This window comes from Schistocerca serialis, unplaced genomic scaffold (genome assembly GCF_023864345.2).
Source record: "Schistocerca serialis cubense isolate TAMUIC-IGC-003099 unplaced genomic scaffold, iqSchSeri2.2 HiC_scaffold_1362, whole genome shotgun sequence".
Taxonomy (NCBI): domain Eukaryota; kingdom Metazoa; phylum Arthropoda; class Insecta; order Orthoptera; family Acrididae; genus Schistocerca; species Schistocerca serialis.
The window spans coordinates 52,001,495-52,022,478 of NW_026047583.1; the positions used below are offsets into that span (position 1 = coordinate 52,001,495).

Consider the following 20,984-nt stretch of genomic DNA (forward strand, 5'->3'; position numbering starts at 1 on the left):
GATTACTCCTCTTTTCTTTCTTGAGCATTGGTGTGACCTGAGCAACTTTTCAGTCTCTAGGTACGGATCTTTATCAAATGAGCGGCTATATATGATTTCTAATGGAGCTATTGTATCAACATTCTCTGAAAGAAACATAAATGGTTTATGACACTGAGGAGAGCTACTACTAAGTTACTCACAGTTGCAGTTGTTCTTGATTTGAATACTGCAATATTTACTTTGTTGTCTTTGGTGAAGAAATTTCAGAAATCCGTGTTTAGTAACTCTACTTTAGTAGCACTGTCATCAGTAACATTACCACAGCTATTGCGCAGTGAAGGTATTGGTTGTGTCTTGCCATTGGTGAACTATACATTCAACCAGAACCTCTTTGGATTTTCTTCCAGATTTCAAAACGAAGTTTCACTATGGGAATTATTAAACACATCTTCCACTGAAACCCACCCTAAGTTTCGAGCTTCAGTAAAACATCGCTAATCTTGGAGATTTTGCATTCTTTTAAATTTTGACATGCTTTTTTTCATTGCTCCTGCAGCTGAGTTTTGACATATTTTGTGCACCACCCTTTTAATTTATTTGGTATCCATTCAATTTATTTGGTATATATCTCTTAATTGATGTCGATACTATTTCTCTGAATTTAAACCATCTCTGGTCTACACTTACATAGTCAGACTTGAAGGAGTAGAGACTTAGTAGAGACCGTCACCTTGGAAGGCATCAAGTTAATTTTTATCTGCTTTCTCATTAAATGCCCTATTGTGTACGGCTGAAAATTAATAGAGATAAGGCAAACAGAATGTGCAAAGTAAGTGGAAATTACTCGTCTCTTCCCCGATTACAGTGCAATAGAAGATACTACAAGATGTTGACAGATTGCCATATCTCGGTAGCTTTATATGTAATAATGAGGTCACAGATGCAGAAATCACCAGCAGAACTGGAAAATCAGTCCATATGGCAATTAGGTCTGTAATATGTCAACAAAGCTTTGCCTGTACTCCTTTATTGTTTATATTTGTGAGACTTGGAAAATGTCAGTAAAATCAGCACACAGTCTCCATATTTTTCACCAACAATGCTAGAGATGAATTCTGAAGATGTTAACCCGACCAAGTTACAAACGATGTAGTGCTGAGAATACGAGGTCTACACAGCCTGCACAAAATTATTGTTGAAAGAAGACTGAAGATTGCAGGTTATGTTCTACACATGTAAGGTGGAAGAATCCCAAAATCAACACTGTTGTGGAAATCAATGGACAGATACAGATGTACAGGAAGACCTTTTAACACCTGGAACTTTTGCAATGAATCTTCAATGCATGGACACAAACTTGGAGGAAGGTGAGAACTTGGCAGCTGATCGAGTGAACTCTGTGAAACCAGTTCTTTGTATGGTACACAGCAAATCTGAGTAAGTTAGTAAGTAAGTAAGTAAAGTAAGTACAACTGGGGATTTTGCAAAACTGTTGGATGATCGATATTATTGTCTAGATTTGACACTGTTGGACTTCTACCTTTTCCTTGATGTGTATTCTTCAAATTGTGAGTTTTATGAGAAAGCTGATAGGTACTTACCAATCAACCTTCCCTCACATGAACTGACATTGTCTCTTTATAAATTCTACTGTGCTAACAATTATCTACTGAGAATCCTCGACTAGGTCTCCACAGCTCAAATGAGCCAGTTTCTTTTAAATTTCTGTCTTTGGCTATAATTGTCTTCCAAGTATGGTGACACAACATCCTGTCATGAAACTTTTGCCTTTACATTTGTTTACTTTTCTGGACACTGCCTTTTTCTGCACTGTGCACCAAATACACTATGTGAGTAACGCCCAAGCTCCAACAACCAATCGTGAGCTGTAAACAGTTGTACACTCTACCAGGGCACATAACAAACAATTAACATTTGTTTTTTAGTGTTCTAAGCTGTGAGGTCATCAGCGGACAAATAATTTAGTACCTATTCCTAGGCAGCCGGAGTGGCCGTGCGGTTCTAGGCGCTACAGTCTGGAACCGAGTGACCGCTACGTTCGCAGGTTCGAATCCTGCCTCGGGCATGGATGTGTGTGATGTCCTTAGGTTAGTTAGGTTTAATTAGTTCTAAGTTCTAGGCGACTGATGACCTCAGAAGTTAAGTCGCATAGTGCTCAGAGCCATTTGAACCTATTCCTGACGTGCAGTTGTTTGGAACAACGACTGACATGATCCAAAATATTACTTTCTTTTATTATAGCTTCACTTTTATTTTGTCTAATGATTACTAATTTCAGTATCAAATTCCATCATCAAGCCACTATATGATCAGAAAGCATAGTGTATCATTAAAATATTGTTTAATAAACAGATTACCATTATATCATCATTCCTTAAAGTAATGTCCAAACTGGAAGGACAGATGATTAATTTTGAGTATATACAAAAGTCAGAGTACTGAACCGGATATGAAAGAAGGAAAACCAGAAGGGCAGTGAGAGACGGGTGCCTTCTATCACCTTACTTCCTTAATATGTTCATCAAGGAAGTAATAACAACAACAAAGAAAAGATGACAAGAATCAAAAGGTAATTTCTGGAATACTCCAAGGAAATGTGATAGGGCCATTACATTTACAATGTATATAAATGATCCAGTAGAAAGTGTCAGAGGCTCCTTAATATTGTTCACAGGTATTACACTTGTCCATAAGAAAGTGTCAACAACAGAAGACAGTATCAATTTGCACAATGACCTGCAAAGGATTGGTGAATGATGCAGGCTCTGGCAGTTGACCCTGCACATAAATAAATGTAACATATCACACACACACACACACACACACACACACACAGGAAAAGAAATCCAATACTGTACAACTACACTATTAATGACAAATTGCTGGAAACAGAATCTACCACAAAATATCTAGAAGTAACTATTCAGAGCAACCTTAAAGCGGAATGATCACACAAAACAGCAATAGAAAAGCAGATGCCAGACTAACATCCACAGGAAGAATCTTAAGTGAATGTAAATTACCCCTGTGTCCTTACCCTGTACGACTGACAGAAGAGAGAAAGAAGATCCAATGAAGTGCGGAGTGTTTTGTCACAGACTCATTTAGTCACTGTGAGATCATTACAGAGATGCTCAGCAACTCCAGTGGTAGATGCCATAAGAGAGCAGTTGTGCATCACGGAAAGATTTACTACCCATGTTTCGAGAGAGTAGTTTCTGAGAAGAGTCTGACAACATAATAGTTTCTCTCATATACAATTCACGAAATGATCACGAGAAGAAAATTTGAGAAGTTAGAGATAATACAGAAGGGTACTGACAGTCATTCTTCCCAAACACTGTTCACAAGTGGAACAAGGCAGAGGGGGTCAGTTGGTGGCATGAGACGTACCCCCTGTCACACACAGTTAGGTGGTTTTTGGAGCATGATGTCGATATGGAGACTTAATTGCATGCATATACACTGCAGACTGACGACATCACAATAGTAAATCAGAGTAGGAACTAAATAAAATGTTTCAGGCCTTAAATCAAGAAATGGTAAAACTAAAGCTAAAAATGAATACAAAGAAGACAAAATTTATGGCTACAGACAAGAAAGGAGGTGGAGGCAGGACTGACGCAAGAACAGGCAATGAGCAACTCAAGAAAGGAACTGAAATTCACTATCTCAGTAGCATTTTGCAAGAAAACAATCAATATTTCAAGGCATTCAAGAAAAGAATAGCACAGGTGAAGAGTTCCTTCCAAAATAAGAAGAAGCTGCAACTGAATAAACATATCAGCTCCCACATTAAGAAAATATTTGTAAAGACCTTTGTGTGGAGTGTTCTGACACACAGATGCAAAATCTGTACATTAGAAAAGCCAAAGGAAGCTCACCTCAAACCTGCTGAAATGTGGTTCTGGAGGAGAAGTACAAGAACTAGCTGCATTGACAGAAAAATTAAAGGAAATAGGAGAGAAGAAGGAACCACTGAAAGTTATAGGCCAGAGCAAAGCAAAATACACTGGACACTTAACTGGAGATGGTAATCTTTTAAAAAACATTTCTGAAGGCAAGATCATAGGTAAGAAAACAAGGGGATGACTGAGAACATCCTACTTAAACAATACGATCAATGAATGGGATTTTCTTCACACATGGAGATGAAAACAACTGCTGAAGAGAGGAAGCTGTGGCTGCAGAGACAAGGTTTAACCTTTTGGAAGAGTAAGGACAAACTAATACAAAATATGATTCTGCATGGCAGCTACATATGGAATAAATGACAACTTCTTGTGTGCATTCATCAAGTCACTTACCCCAGTAGGTGTCTTATCTACTAAAAGTAAAGGTCACTGTTGTGCTTTCAATAGATGTGAACTGCACCCTGAAAATGGTATGTCTAGTTTGCAGTTGTACAGAAGCTTTTTATTTTGCAAAATGGTTCAAATGGCTCTAAGCACTATGGGACTTAACATCTGAGGTCATCAGTCCCCCAGACTTAGAAGTACTTAAACCTAACTAACCTAAGGACATCCCTGCCTGAGGCAGGATTCGAACCTGCGACCGTAGCAGCAGCATGGTTCCGGACTGAAGTGCCTAGAACCGCTCGGCCACAGTGGTCAGCTTTTATTTTGCAAAGAAATTTTTGATAATAAGATGAACTGATGCTGGTACTCGCTACTGAAACCAGTAGTACTTAGACACAACAAAAGTGTGACTACATAATTAAGAATAATTTTTCCAAACAATTGAGTATTTTTTTCAAAACAACACCACAATAGAGGAAACTTATTTTAAACTAAAGACACAAAAGAAAAAAAGAGAAACTGTAAAGATCTTGAGTCTCATAAGACTCTCTTGGGAGGAAAATATAAGATATTTAATAGGTAAACTTGCAAGGCATACTTTTTTATGTTGTATAAACTACGAAACTGTTAGCATCTTCAGCTAAAATTTACTTCTTCTGTCTTAATATACCTTCCTTCACTTTCAGCTGCAGTGTGGAGACAGGGGTGAGGGTGGGAGCGGGGATGGAGTCGAGGGTGGGGGCGTACTGCTTTAAAATGGTGATTCTTGTATTGATATTCTTAACAACAGATTTATATCTCTTGCTTATGAAAGTCTGCATGCGATGACAGCTGCACTAGTAATACCTTCACAGGGTCGTATTCAAGTTGCAAGGCTAGATCTATGCCAGCCATGGCACGCTCCCAGCCTTTCCTCCTCGTGATCTGGTTGTAGCATTGGGACTGCAGGGTGTCTAAGCAGATGTTCAGACCGTCAAGCCCTGCCCTCTGCAAGGCAACCAGCTGTCTTGTCAATATGAGGCCATCGGTTGTCATTAAGACACTTTCGCGATCTTTTATTTTTTTCAGGGCACCTGTGAAACAGCAAAACTGAAACAAATAATTTGTAACATTTCTGCTGCATATGAAACAAAACTCCAGTTGATAAATTGAAAATACAAATTCCTTAAAAGTTAACTGTACATTTGCCCTAATACAAAGAGATAAGAAGGGTTAATAAACTGAATTGAAGAATGCAAGTTAAGATAGCAATGAAAAAATAATTAGAGGCATAAGATCACCTACTGAAACAGAGAAATGGGAATCAATATGAACCATTACCACTACTGTCAACTGATTCCATGTCTCCATGCACACTGTATAAACCACTGTGGGTTTGTCCGACAAAGTACATTGTTGTACCACACATTATGGTTTTTCCCCATTCAGTGCTCATGTGGAGTGTGGGAAGAATGATTCTTTAAATGGTTCTGTGCATGCTGTAATTAATCTTGCCTTCATGGTCCCTATAGGAGTGATACATATGCGGTTATTGTATAATCCCTAAATTTCATAAGTTGGGTTTTGTCATATATTTGGCGTCTATCTTCACTTGTCTGGCATTTGTAATTTTTAGTAGCTTCTTGATGCTCTCCCATGCATCAAATAAATCTATGATCAATCATGCTACACTATTTTGTATACATTCAATGTCTGTCATTAGCCTTATTTGTTATGGGTCATACTTAAGCAATATTCTAGAATGGGCCACACAAGTATTCTGTAAGCAATGTCCTCTATTGACTGATTGCATTTTCCAGTATCTTACCAACGAATTGAAGTCTGCATTCTGCTTTGCCTACAAGTGAGTCTATGTCACCATTTCATTTCATCCAGATATTTGTATGAGTTGACCAATTAAAACTGTGATTATTTGATAATGTAGTCATACAATTCTGTCTTTTATTTGTTTTGTGATGTGCTCCAATTTACATTTCTGAAAACTTAAACTCAGTTGCCCATCTTTGGACCAATTTGAAATGTTATGATCTGACTCAAATTTGTACAGATCTTTTTCAGGCAATAATTCATTATAGACAACTCTATCATCCAGGAAAAGTATGAGGTTCCTTATAATATCGTCTCCCAGAACATTAAGGTACAACATTAATGTAATGGTATAAATTACTATAACTGTATAAATAAGTTTATAAGTGTGTAAAATACATTGAACTATTTGTTACAACAAAACATTGTACTGGTATACTCAGCAAGATGTTAAATCAGCAGATAGCTATATTTTATGTTCAACATTTTGTGTACAGCATATATGCTGGAAAGGATTTATACCCAAATTAAATAAATCTGAAGAAATGGTAGTGTGTCTCTGGAAAAAAAATCCATAAAAACTCATACAGTCCAATTTGCTATTATGTCACTGTTACTGAAATATAATACAAAGTAACTGAATTCGATGAACATTCTCAGAGTGCAATATGCCTCAGAGTGAAATGCACAGTAATGTCAACATTATTTTTCAAGGCTATGTTTGTGAAAATGGATGACAGCAAACCGCACATTTTGTTCTCAATCTGAGGAAGCATTATGCACTGTAAAACACTGTACTGCTGTTCTACATAAAAGCTGTCTCATTGCCAACATCTTTCCCCTGCTGGCTGTTCTACACTTCTCATCACTGATTCAACATGTTGTAAGGTATTTTATGCTGTATGACACCACAGTCCAATCTGGTAAGGATAGCATAAAAATAATATATGAATTTCAGTATTGAAACTGGAACAGCAGAACAGCTCTCATCACACTGGATATCAAATCGAGGTTGGATTACAGCCATGGGTACATTAATTCATGCTACTCAACTGTATGTCATATGTCAGAGTTCATCAACTGTAGTGGTTGGCGACTGGTGGCTGGCGACTGGTGGCATACCCATCTCTTGGCATCCTGTGAACAGATGTTCTCCACAGGTGACAGATTTGAAGAAAATGCTGGATATGGCAACAGTGGAACACTCTCTGTATCGAGGTAGCTCAGTACAGCTCAGGTGATGTGTAGTCTTGCATTATCTTGTTAAAAGATAACATCATGGAGCCCTTGAAAATACGGCACAGCGATAGGCCTTAACAAAACACAAATGCAATGGCTGCTGTCCAAATTACTGGCTATGTGAACCACAGGTTGTGACATGTATCCAGTTGCACCCCATACCATCACATCACATGCTGGACCCGCATGGGAATGACAGGTACAATCTGGCCAGGTCTGTTGGCATCAGAGCCTCCACACACAAGTACATCAATTGTGACGATGTTACAGAACCGAGACTCATCTGGTACAATGACACAGTGCCATTCCTGTGTCTGGCATTGTTGTTAGTTGCACCGCTGTCAGTTCACCTCTCTCTAGAGCTGCATTAAGGGGTTGACAGTCTGTGCTGCTCCAGATGCCATCACATTGTCTGTGTGGATACTTGTCTCACTGTATACAAGCCCACTTCCTGACTAAATGTACACAACTTCACTGCAGGATCACGTACGCATGAGCAAACACTTGTCTGCCCTCTCAGGCGCTAGTTGGGTGGCACTACTGAGGCCCTGCAAGGCATTTAGCATTGCCCTCCTGAACCTACCAATTCTATGTTCGCACAAAATGAGATTCTGAGCAATGCAAGCAGCAATATAGTGAAACAATAAACCAGAGTCTCAGCAGACCATGAGCCTGCCACTGCCAAATCTGGAATGCTGATAAACATTTCTCCTTCTTCCATTATGCTTAACACGGTCTTCGTGTAAACAATCAACACCGAAATAGAATTTCTGAATGAGAAACCTGCTCCATAAGCTTATCTTGCATACAGAATATGCATGGGAGTGCTGAAAAGTAATGCCTCTGAATTTTTTATTCTGTTCTCAATATCGGTCGAGGTATGACACGTCACACATATTACTTGGTCAGCTTTCCCACTTCACTGACTCGTGGCACACCCCCCTCCCGCAAACAGATGGAGTCACAATAGGCAGCCCACTCTGACCAGAGATTGTGGATATATTTACGGTGCACTTCGAGGAAGAGGCCCTGATGTCATCCAAATGGAAATCCTTCTTCTTCTTCTTCTTCTTCTTCTTCTGTTATGTGGATAACACACTTGTCATCTGGCCTCATGGAAGAGACAAACTTCTTGACTTCTTTGTACATCTGAACTCCACACGCCACAAAATCAAATTCACTATGGAGACCAAAGAAGAAGGAAGACTACCATTCCTGCACATCATAGTCAGGAGAATAACGGACAGCACCCTGCGCCACAGCGTGTATCTGACTCTACAAAACACATAAACTCAGTTCTCCCTATGGCACTGTGAATAATTTCAATAACAAAAAGTGTGATGAATGTTGCAGCGTACATTTAATTTCCACTTAGGCTTTGCATTCAAGATCAGTCTTACCTGAGAGTGCAACATTACATCTTTGGTTAATTTAATTATATGTTCATTAGATTTTGGTTATAAGGCACGTTTTGGTGCCTAATGTTTCATCTCCAAATGCTGGAAACAATCCATGGAGGAAGAGGAGTATGTAAGACATTGGTGGACCAGGCTGGAAGAATCTGTGAATTTCAATACTCTGTAGAAGAGCTCAATCATTTGAAAATAACTTTCAGACCTTGTGGCTATTCCAACAGATATACATAAGGCACTACATTCTAAAATATTTGCATCTTTCACTGAAAAACAAGCAACTAGAGGAAAAGTTCTCTTGCCATTTGTAAAAACAGTCGCAGATCGTGACCTCCGAGTGCTATGAAGAGAAGGTATTGACGCAGTGCTTAAACCAAACTGAAGACCACAACAGCAGCCATACTCAAGTAAATTGCTATGCAGTAGTTTCAGTGAATTTGACAATGATGTGGCTGCTTTCATGGTGGCCCAGTCATGTTGTGGGGATAGGGAATGCCAGTGACAGGGCTGGAATTGTAGGTGACAAATTGATTTTTGGCAAAGCCTTGTATCAATACCTCCTTAATTATTGAGCTGAAAAACTGTAAAAAACATTCATACAGTAAAATCACACAAAAAAATTTCCTATTTCTGCAGGTATTGTGCCTTCTGTTTCCTTTTCATTACAAAAACATATTGATTCAAATTTATAAAGTCACAACTATGTCGCTGTGATTTGTGTAACACACATTCTGGAACATGTTCCAGGAATGTCATGAAACAGACAGCTTTAAATACTTACTCTAGCTCATCTTTCAAGACTTGCATGCCAACAACAACACCATCTATCCAATCTGTTTTTATTTCTCTTTCATGTAAAGATTTCTCCACAAAGGATATCATCTGCCATGTAGGCAGTGCAAGAGGAAATTCCACACTCGCATTTGGGTAATCAAGTACAGTCTGTGTCTTGTCAGAACCAAGTACAATCAACCCAATTTCATCTTTCCCACTGGTAAATATCTGGAAACATATTAAATGGTAAAAATAAGTTTTGTTTATAACAAGTTGTATACCAATAAAAACATGACACACAGAGACTCTTTATAAAATTATTTAATTGGATAGATAAAAAATCTACTCGCCAAGCAGTGGCAGAACACACACATAAAAGACTGTTGTGATAGGCAAGCGTTTGGAGCCAGTGACTCCTTCTTCAGGCTAAAGGGTTGCAGGGGAAGCAAGAAGGGTGAAGGAAAAGGACTGGAGAGGTCTAAGAAAAGGGGGAGATTTTGGGAAAGTTACCCAGAACCGTGGGTCATGGGTGACTTACCGTACAGGATGAGAAGGAAAGACTAATTGTTGGGGACTGCATCGGGCAAGATTCGGAAACCTGAGAGCTTAAAGGTGGAAGACAGGGTAATATGCAAGACAGAGATTACTACTAAAACTGTACATGAGTTAATAAGAGTGAGAAGCTAAGCGTATTGTATACAACAGCTGCGGGAGGGGGTAGTGAAAATAGACGGGAAAGACAATGAAAGATGTAGAAAGCTAAAACGGAGTGAAGCAAAGAGTAATTACAGTGAAGAAAGGCTGAGACAGCAGAAATTAACGTAAACTAAAGCGAGGTGGGTGGTGAGAACCAAGGACACGTTGTAGTGCTAGTTCCCACCTGCGGAGTTCTGAGAAACTGGTGTATGGCGGAAAAATCCAGGTGGCATGTGTGGTGAAACAAGTGTCGAGGTCACGTATGCCATGTTGTAGAGCATGCCCTGCAACAGGATATTGTGAGTTTCCAGTATATACACTATGCCTATGCCCATTTATCGTAACTAATAATTTGGTGGTAGTCATGCAGATGTAGAAAGCTGAACAGTGTTTACATAATAGCTGGTATATGACATGTGTCATTTCTATTTTTCGCCTGATCCGCAGTTCTGGGTGACTTTCCCAAAATCTACACCTTTTCCTGGAACTCTCCAGGCCTTTTCCTTTACCCTTCTTTCTTCCCCTTCAATGCTTCTGTCTGGAGGAGCCACTGGCTCCGAAAGCTTGCCAATCATAACAGTCTTTTATGTGTATGTTCTGCTGCCACTTGGTGAGTAGATTTTTTATCTATTCAATTAAATAATTTTATCAATAATATATTGTTTTTGTTGTTATAGTCACTCTTTATAACCTACTTAAAATACATCACGTACCCTCCTCTCCACAATTCTTCGAACACATAGTTTTGCCTTTTGTAAAAAATCACTGCGTTTCTGTATAACATACTTGGAATCAACGTGTCCAACATCTATTACAATCATAAACAGAAGAAAGAAAGTCATTGTATTTATTGGCAGTATTACGCAATCAAATATTTTGAAAGAGTTCCAGTGGTATAAATTTACAAAATCTTACAAATAAATATATACGTTTATTCTTTAAATCAATTCTTAGCAATAACATAATAGTATAAATTGCAGAATCAATATAGCCAATTTTAATGTAATCACTGCAATACAAATACAAAATAACAGCGGTAAGTTATAACAAATGAGAGAGAGAGAGAGAGAGAGAGAGAGAGAGAGAGAGAGAGAGAGGCATTTAGACAATGTTTCATTACAGTGTGAAACTTATTAGAATTAAAATGAAGCCATAGTGAATTATTACATTCCAAAAATAATAGTTATTGTGCTCTTTCACCCCAAAATACTACCTTCATTAGGTAATATATACTTTTAATTTCAGAAATTTTTACAACAGCTCTGGACTTCACTGCCTCGATGAATTTATTACATGTGTCAATGAATGAGGGTTGATAACACTGCTTTAGTCATTCCATTGTTCATCATGTGATATTCACAATGTTCTTAATAACTTCTTATGTAAAGTTCTATCATGAAAAAGATAATCTACGTAAGTTTTAAAAGTCGCGAATCTTTAAACAACAACTTGATAATGGGTATATCAGTATTTTGTATACATTCTAGCATTGCTAGATTTACTTTTAAATTTTAAAGTATATGAGCAGATTGGCAACTTTCCATCCAGAAAATTTGCTGTTGGCAAGACCTCACTACAAAGAAAAATGATCTTTCCAGAGTCAAATGCTAAAGAATTCATAAATACCAGCAGTGTAAGTGATACAAACAGGTATTAAGCAACGGTCATAAATATCGTTCTGCTAGACGAGAAAAAAAGTAGGTAGATGAAAGAGTAAATTGGGTGCAAGGATTGAACATAAACTCACCCAAATTACAAAGGATCTTTCTCTTTTTTTTAAAAAAAAAAAAAAAAAAAAGTGTCACTGCTCAAGAATTGAGAACTGCCCCCACCCCCCTTTCTTTTACAGGCTTGCTTTCACTTCTCAGATGAGACCATGTCCCCCATATAAGAAGAAAATAGCCAATATGTAAAGAGAATTACAGTTAAAGAGTTTTCTAGAATGAGACTTTCACTCTGCAGCATAGCGTGCACTGATATGAAACTTCCTGGCAGATTAAAACTGTGTGCTGGACCAAGGCTCAAACTTGGTGATCGTAACCCCAGACCTGTGTTGCCATTTTCGGAGGTAAATCTCGTATCTGGAAAGAGGAGATGACAGGTAGGGTACTATGGGCGAGCAGCTGCCATCAATTTTTGATGGTGCAGAACCCACAATAGTGGAACTGCTGCCTAGTCCAAAGGCACCTGTTACCAGTCTTACCCCACAATAGTGTATCGAATCCAGGCGTAATGTCGTAGCTGATAAAAAGTCATATGAGAGATTCCTGTAATCTAGGTGTGACTGCACCAATGCTGCATACAGCCATATCAAAGTAGAGTGGACCACACCGCTGAGGCATAGAAGAGCATTCAGGTGCGACCTACATGTCTGCTTTAGTTGACAAAGACGGGGAAGCCATGTCAACTAGGCATAAAAGACCGGTCCTAAAAAACACAATGGCAGAAATGCATAACGTAGGTCATGGCAGCCAAAAAATGGATGCTATGAGTGAAAGCGCAGGATTGTGCTTAGTGTATTGCTCCCTGCATTCTGCCTCCAGCAATAGCCGTCGTGGATGAACAAAAAAGATGGGGACACCATATGTCATGCAGCTGCCGCCAGATCATTGATAGCCACATAAAAGAGAGCGGCACTCAAAACAGAACCTTGTGCAAGCCCCGTCTCCTGCAGGGGGGGATGCTACAGGAGGCACCAACCTGTACCCAAAAAGTGTGACATGGAAGAAAGTTCTGGATAAAAATCATGAGTGGACCATGGAGGCCCCACTCCTTTAAGGTGGCAAGGACGTTATGGCACCATGTGGTATCATAAGATATATATGCAGATCAATGAAAACTGCAACAAGGAACTGATGCTGAGCAAAAGCTGTTCAGATAACACACTTCAAGTGGACTAAATTATCTTCAGTAGAGCGCCCTTGGCGAAAAGCACACTGGATCGAAGCCAAAAGACCCGGGGATTCAAGGACACAATACAGCCTTCGACTAACCATATGTTCAAGTAACTTGCAGGACACTGAGTAAACAATCTGGACGACAGCTGTCCGTTTGAAGAGGCAATTTATCTGATTTCAAAATTGGAATAACAGCATTTTCTCGCTACTGGGAAGAAAATTCTGCATTGCACCAGGGATGGTTAAAGAAAGGCCAGGTACACTGACGGAAAAATTTGCAACACCAAAAAATAATTAATGTAGAGTAATGAAATACCAGGAATATATTTGTTGAGACAACATATGTAAAGTGATTAATGTTGCAGGATCAGGGATCAATGTAAGTGTGAGATAAGCCACAGCAAATGTAAATGTAAATTCTGGTACGCTGTAGTACACGTGTCATGTGTCAGTTTGTGGAATGGAGTTCCATGCCTGTTGCACTTTGTTGGCCAATGTAAGGACAGTTAATGATGTTTGTGGATGCGTTGAAGCTGTCATCAGATGATGTCCAATATGTGCTCGATTGGAGGTAGAGCTGGTTATCGAGCAAGCCAAGGCAATATGTTGACACACTATAGCATGTTGGCTTACAACAGCAGTACGTGAGCAAGATTATCCTGTAGGAAAACACCTCCAGGAATGCTGTTTGCGAATGGCAGCACAACAGGTCAAATAACCAGACGGACATACAAATTTGCAGTCAGCGTTCGTGGGATTCTACAAATGTATTGTTTAGCTTGCCAAGGCAAGTGTAATTGTGTACTTTGACCAGTGGGAAGCCAGTCGGTGTAGTGTTCTGCGTAGCGGCTGGGGTAGTGTTGTGTAGTTGAGGTGCTGCAGAATTGTTTGTATGGTCCCTCATATTACCGATGCTCGGAACTGGTGTTGGTAAAAGCACGCTGCATTTGCCGTGTGAGTCAGTAGGCTCAGTTGTTCGTGTATGTTGCTGCTGATTGCATTTTGGACCCACCAGCTTCCAAGGTCCATCTTTGTTCCACGGAGCTCACACTTCCAGCTCGAGGACTACTGCGGTGATATTGAGGGCCTCTCTAGTATATTCACTGGTGGTGTGACTGGTGTTGGTGTTGCTGTTGCTGTTGTGTTGCTTCCACCCATCAGTTGGACAATGAGCTCATGCTGTCTCCGAGCCATTGCTTCTTGATTTGTGGCAGCAAAGTCCAGATTTAGCTGGTTCATCACTTACTGATAGGTGGCAAAGCAAGACAGAAACGTCGAAGGGAACAGATGGCACTCCTGCCTCTTGTGCTGCAGTCTTGCTACGGGGGGAGTGACGATTTGTTATTGTTTCCACCCTACCTCGCCCAGCTTCCCTCAAAAATGCAACTCGCTAGCAACCTCGCTGTTAGCATACGACAGACATCTACAATTTTAATAACAATAATAAACACACAAAAATATATTAAATTATTCAATATAATAGTAACAATACAAATAGGTGGATCAAAGAAGGAAGAAAACATAGAACAAACAAAAGAACTTCAGAAAGTGTACAAACTGACATGGACACACTATAATAAAAGAAACATTTCAGTACAAGGCAAACACATGCACTACAATACAGTTATAGTATCAGAAGCACTCTTCGCATCAGAAATGACCACAATCTGAGGACCAGGCACCACAAAGCAGAAAGAATACAATGCAAAATCCTCAGAAAATTTTTAGGAGCAGTGCACAGAGATGGTATATGAATGAAGAGATCAACCAGAGAATTATATGAACACAGAGGCAGACTCAGTCACAATCAGAAAACACCGACTAACATTCTGTGGACACATACACACAATGAATAGCGACAGATTCACAAAGGGATTTAGGATGTAGTAAATGCCTTAATCAAAAAAACCAGTTGGTTTCAAGAAATAGAAGAAGGCTACAAACAAGCAGGAATCAGAATGGAAATGATGAATGAAAGAGACAAATTCAGAAACAAAATTATGAACATAAAACTTGAAGTAAAGGAAAGGAAGAAAACAGAGAAAATATGTACATATCAAAGGAAACAAGAACACAGTCAAAGAATGAAAAGATTTTGGGAAGAGAAAAGGGAGGAGGAAAGAAGGAAAAAGCTGAACAATCACGTAACAACCAAGTTGAACTCTGTCAAAGTGTGTGCTCACCATCATTATTTCAATAAACATTATGACTGAACAGAGGTCTGCAAACACATGTGAATGAGGGGAATACTGTTTCTATCAGTGATTTCCAACTGTGTTCAGGAAGTCATTCTTTCTGTTGTTGTTGTATCGGATCTGTTGTTGACAGCTGGTATGTTCAACCCAGTGGTGTGCAGCTTTACCCAGCTGGAATGTTGTCAATCAGACCAAAAGCATGTCCTTGTGGGCAGACCCTAGCACGAGCAACTGAAAAGTGTCCTTTATTACATGTAGCTTGTCATTGCTGGAAGAACTTGGCATTTTTGACACACTTCTGTTTCCACGCTACCTCCTTCTCCAAAAGTTATGTGTGCATTTGGAAATTGGTGAAGTAAAAAATATAAAGACATCGTGTCATTCTGCCACATCTGTCTGTAGTGTGCATTTTGCAGTGCGTGTACGATACAAGGCATTTAGGTATGGTGAGGTTACTTAGCCATTAGTGTTCACAATGGCTGGCATAAAGGAAACATGACAAGTATTACATTAGAAAGCAACAGCGATAGCTTTCCGACCGCATAAATTCTACTAGGCAGAGTCAGAAGCAGACACAGTGGCCTGTGCCAGATACGAGGGTTGGAAGTGGCTGAAATGTGAGTTGTGGGACAGAGAGAAAGAGAGAGAGAGAGAGAGAGAGAGAGAGAGAGAGAGAGAGAGAGAGAACACACAGACAGCACCATAAAACATTCCCCATCTCTTTCTGCACAGAATGCACCACACTGCTGCCTTCTTAAGGGCACCCCAGTATAATATGTTGTTTGGGAAGTGTTTGGTAGTTATCATCATTGCTATGACCTCCACTTGTATCCACTCCTGCAAGATTGTGAAATCTACAGCCACTGAGGAGATTTATGTGAGATGTTCCTATCAACTTTATGTAATATTCATATTGCACACTTCTGCAGACAAAACAGATTTTCGACCTTAGCTTAGGAAAGAAAAGAATCATCACAGATCATTAAGGTTCAAAGAACTTGTCTTGAACACTGTAAGGGATCCGTGATCCCACAAACATAGATGCTAGTATCTGATGCCCAGGTCGATAGCGGACAGGAGTCGATTGTCGAGCGCTGCAGTAGGCAGTGAGACTAGTGCTGAGTGCGCAGTAGTATGGTAGAGTGTCGAGTGAGAAGTAGAGTGGGAAAGACGGCCAAGAATGGTGGTCGAGTGAGTTGTAAACGGTAAAATTCACTGGAGTATGACGAGTGAGCACGTCCCCCTGATCGTCGTGGGGTTGACTCTCACTAATGCCGATTCGCGAGTGATAAGAAACAGAAAGTGACAAGTGCCGAATTACGTGTTTCACGTCAACCGCGTCGGCCAGCAACAACCATGGATTGCAGTGAGGATTGTTGTGAATGTTAACCATCAGCATTGCGTGTGACAAAGTACTGAAAATCAGCAATCAGTAAAAAGAGATAACCGCAATTAGACGTGTAAGGCAAAGGTAACAACTGCCTCAGAATTTGTGTGTTAGTAGGAAATATATATCAGTTGTACATCGCAACCTTTGTGATACTTAATAATAGACAAACTTTCAATCATTAGCTATTCTGTCTCAGAACAGCCGCATTTGCAGAACAACCAATAGCCTTTCATCCATTAAGCACACGGTCATATATCATAATAATTAACTGTTTGGTGGCTTCGGTAAATTACCCAAAATCCAGTAAAGGAATTAATCGGGGGTGTTTCAACACAAATGCTTAAAAATTCTTTTGTAGTTAACCTATTTTCAGATTATGAAGAGTTCTTTGTTACAGCTTGTATTTTTGTTCCAGGTGGCACTGAACTTGATGGCTGTAGTGATGTCATGAAGGCACAGAGTTGGAAGTTGTTAAACCTTCAGAAACAAGATTTTCAAAAGTACTTCTTCTCAGACACCAACATTTCGCCCCTGTTTGTGTTGGATACACAGATGTCTCAGTTGTTGTCACATAATTTGAGTGTAGTGACTGAATCTAGAAAACAGTTTCTTTTGCTTCCCTGTACCCCAAGCATTATGTGCAATGCAGGACTCCTAACAAGACAAACACACAGAGCACAGCCCTCTGTCTTCTCTTGCCGTTTCTGCAGTTTGGGAGCACAGTCTGGAAGTCTGACTCATGTTGACCGGACCGGCAGGGCGAAAATGGTCGACATGGGTTTGAAGCTGGTGACAGAACGGACTGCTACAGCATGAGCAAAGGTTTTTGTGGGACCCGAACTGATGAAACTCGTACGAGAAAATGGCCTGAAGAAAGGTGACGTACTTAGCGTTGCTCGCCTGGCGGGAATTGTGGGGTCCAAGCAGACGTCCAGTTTTATCCCTCTGTGTCATAATATATCTTTCTCCTCTGTGGCTGTGGACATTGAACTGGACTCTGCTCTCAACTGTGTGATTATAACTGGCACAGCAAAGTGTAGAGGGCAGACAGGCGTGGAGATGGAAGCTCTCACTACTGTATCGGTGTCTGCCTTAACAGTGTACGATATGTGCAAAGCTGTGAGTCATGACATTGTGATATCTGAAATAATGCTTCTGACCAAAAGTGGGGGAACTAGAGGAGACTTCCACCGGACATGAGCATCTGTGTGGGTCAGTGAAATAAGTTAAGTATACCTGGTGTGACGTAGGCAAATTTCAAAGTCTGTTCGTAGTTATCATAAATTATACACACATCGAATTGGCCTGAATATAAGTTGCACCTTTAATTTCGAAAAAGAGAGAAACTTAATTAAAAATAATTTGTCAAGTTGCCCATTTACAAAAGCTTTTCAAAATGTAATTTACCCTTAACCACTTTTTTTTGTAGTACACTGTAGATAAATTACACACCAAAACAAAGCTTTCAGTTGCAGTTTTCATGTAAGACACTCTTAACTTCACTAACATTCATTGTTTTGTCACTGTCAGTATTTTTGTCACTCTCCTCCCAAAGTACAGTGCCGTCGCTACAATCCCGGGCATTGCATGTGCAGCATTTCTTGAACCGTACCTTTAAAAAGCACATCTGTTAGATGAATAACTGTGAGTTTGAAATTTGCAACGTAACTGTACGGAATTCCAAAATTTTCTCTCAATGTTGTGCTTCATTGGTGAAGAATAAATTATATTCTTTAGTTAGAGAAAAACTGTGCCTGTCCCATTGTCTAAAATAGTGAAACTGTGAGAATGGTAATACAGAGGGGTCCAGAAAAATGTAGACTCTCTTTGATAGTCAATATTGATGGAACAAAATGGCATAGTGTCAAAATTCTTGCATGGGAGGAAGATCATTTTGTGTGTTCAAAGTGACACCTGTTAGCAGCCAAGCAACATCAATGTTGCTGAATTGTTGACTGAAGTACAGCTGTCAGTGTTGCCAGTGTGGTAGCTGCACAGAATGTCTTGATGGTTTCTCATATCTCATTCAGTGTAGCTGGGTTCTGTTGGTAAACTTTGTTTGTCGAGGTCCCCCATTGGTAGAAGTCGAGAATTGTAAGGTCCCGTGACCTTGGTGGGCACTTCACAGCTCCTCTTCGACTTATCCGTCACCCACGTAGATTTTCATCTAAGTAGAATCTGATATCTCTGTGGTGGTGAGGCGGAGTATAGTCTTGTAGGTAAAAATCTTTTGTTTCCAAACACCTCTTGGATGGCTAATAAAATCAATGTTTGCAGCATATGATACACCTCACCAGTTATGTACCTTCAAAGAAGAATGGGTCAGAGAAACAATACTATGACGGACTGCACCACACATTAACACCATGTGAAGTAACATGTTTGTCCATGTGAACATGAGGATTTTCAGCAGCCCAATACATGCAGCTATGACAGTTTACATTACCATTCAGGTTGAATTGTGCCTCATTAGGCCAGATAACCTTCCCTGCAAACCATCATCTTCGTGAAGCATGCCTTCAGACCACTCGTAGTGCTCCATCCTTCGATTCGGGTTGTCCTCATTCATAGTGTGAAATAATCTTGGAATGTACACTTTCCACTTTGCAGTCTTCAGAATTTATCATGCACTTGATCAGCTTACCCCACTTCCCCATAGATCCTGCTTCATAGATTTTTGAGATGATCTAGAAAAATGTTGCAATACAGCAGTGCTGGAACCTGGAGGTTGATGTTCTTGTTCGGAGGACCTTTCCTTGTGCACATTTTAAACAGTATTGTCTGCTTAAAATTTATACCAAATACAATAAATTGTTGTTTCAGTACATCCTTGCATTGCTCAAACAATAGTTGTATTTCATTCAGTGCTGCATTGTCATCTGCTGGAAACCCACACGACAAGATCTGTTGGGAAAACAGTGGTTTATGCTACCACTCAAAATTGCAGCCATATAACACTTTGTTCCAAAGGTAATAACAATCAGAAAATGTCTACACTTCTCTGGATCCCTCTGTAGTCACTACCTAAATGGGATAGCAACAAAGAGAATGTTTGCATTGCTACCTCATACACAACAATTGATTTACAAACTGTAGTGATATTTTTGTTTCATTTCAAACTTAAGAAAAAGCACTACAGTTGAGGTTTCTATGATTCATAAAAGTCCCAGTTTTTATGGGAGATTTTTTGTAGAAATGGTGTATCTTATATACAGGCCAGTATGGTACCCGTTTCCATCCTGTTTTAAGTCTTAATTCAAAATATTTATCTTTCTTTTTCCAATACCTGATCAGTTTGAGAGAGATATTTAAAACAAAAAATAAGCACTAGCAAGTACGTTAATTTGCTATTGTTAAAAACTTTTTCTCGTGCATGTTCTCTACAATTTTGATATGACACCACCTGCACTCTTATCTTGTTGCCAGTAAAAAGTGAGTAAGTAGGTCATTAAACTCTCTCTCTCTCTCTGTGCCCTCCCCCAGCTGTGTGGTAGTGTCCTCTGTGTTGCTCTATTGTTTCAATTTTTGATGGTCCCGTGCTGTGAAAAGTTGAGGTGAAGTGTTCATTCTTAAATAAATAGTGTGTATCAGCTCTTTTCTCCTACGATCAGGTTGTCATTGCTGTGTTTATTGATGTAAAATGACACTTTTTTAACAGTTCCTAAAAGGTGCACCACTTCATTGACATTTTTGCTCAGGTGTAGAGCATATTGGCCAGACCAATTTACATGTTTCAGCTTTACACTGTATGGTATCCTCTTTTTTAAAGGCCTATTATCTTTCTTGTGTGTGACTTGTCCAGAGATTGAAAATGTTTTATTTTGTAAGTTACCAATCCAGAACAGGTTTCTGTCAATTTAATTCTTCAGGTTTTTCCAGAAGTTTGCTGAAATTCCTGAGTTGTCCTTTGCACAGTCGGACATCATTGTCTTCCTCGCATATTTCGGTGACATTAGTTGTTGCTTTTACAAAGTGCTACTTGAGACTGACCGTCAGATGGAGCAGGTCTGTAATTTGTTCCCTCTGCCTTCGTGCTTCATCTGCAATCTGCTCTGACAGACACCATCCTCGGGTATCCGTGTTGCGTGATATTCCGAGTGTCATCTACACTCACGGGCACGATTCTTGTGTGTTATGTTTTCAGTCCAAGCTGGTTGGTAAAATTCTGTTTGCGGGCTGTCCCCGTTTGGGGACAAGGATCGGCAGGGCATGAAACCCTAATCTTTCATCTTTCAGTTAACTCAAATGTCGAGTGTCACTTTTTTCATGTACTG

At 39.7% G+C, this 20,984-nt stretch overlaps 1 protein-coding gene and 1 pseudogene across 1 annotated transcript in view; one reads left to right on the plus strand and one right to left on the minus strand.

The window, feature by feature from the left end:
• LOC126440351 (molybdenum cofactor biosynthesis protein 1-like) overlaps positions 1–5,251 on the minus strand; it is a 383,691-nt gene extending 378,440 nt beyond the window's left edge. The window contains exon 1 of the mRNA XM_050090639.1: positions 5,148–5,251. Coding sequence (XP_049946596.1) covers positions 5,148–5,195 — 48 coding nt within the window. The 5' untranslated portion in view covers positions 5,196–5,251. The remainder of the gene's footprint in view (positions 1–5,147) is intronic.
• A 12,197-nt stretch (positions 5,252–17,448) lies between these two features.
• LOC126440379 (molybdenum cofactor biosynthesis protein 1-like) lies at positions 17,449–17,910 on the plus strand (annotated as a pseudogene).
• The last annotated feature ends 3,074 nt before the right edge of the window (positions 17,911–20,984 follow it).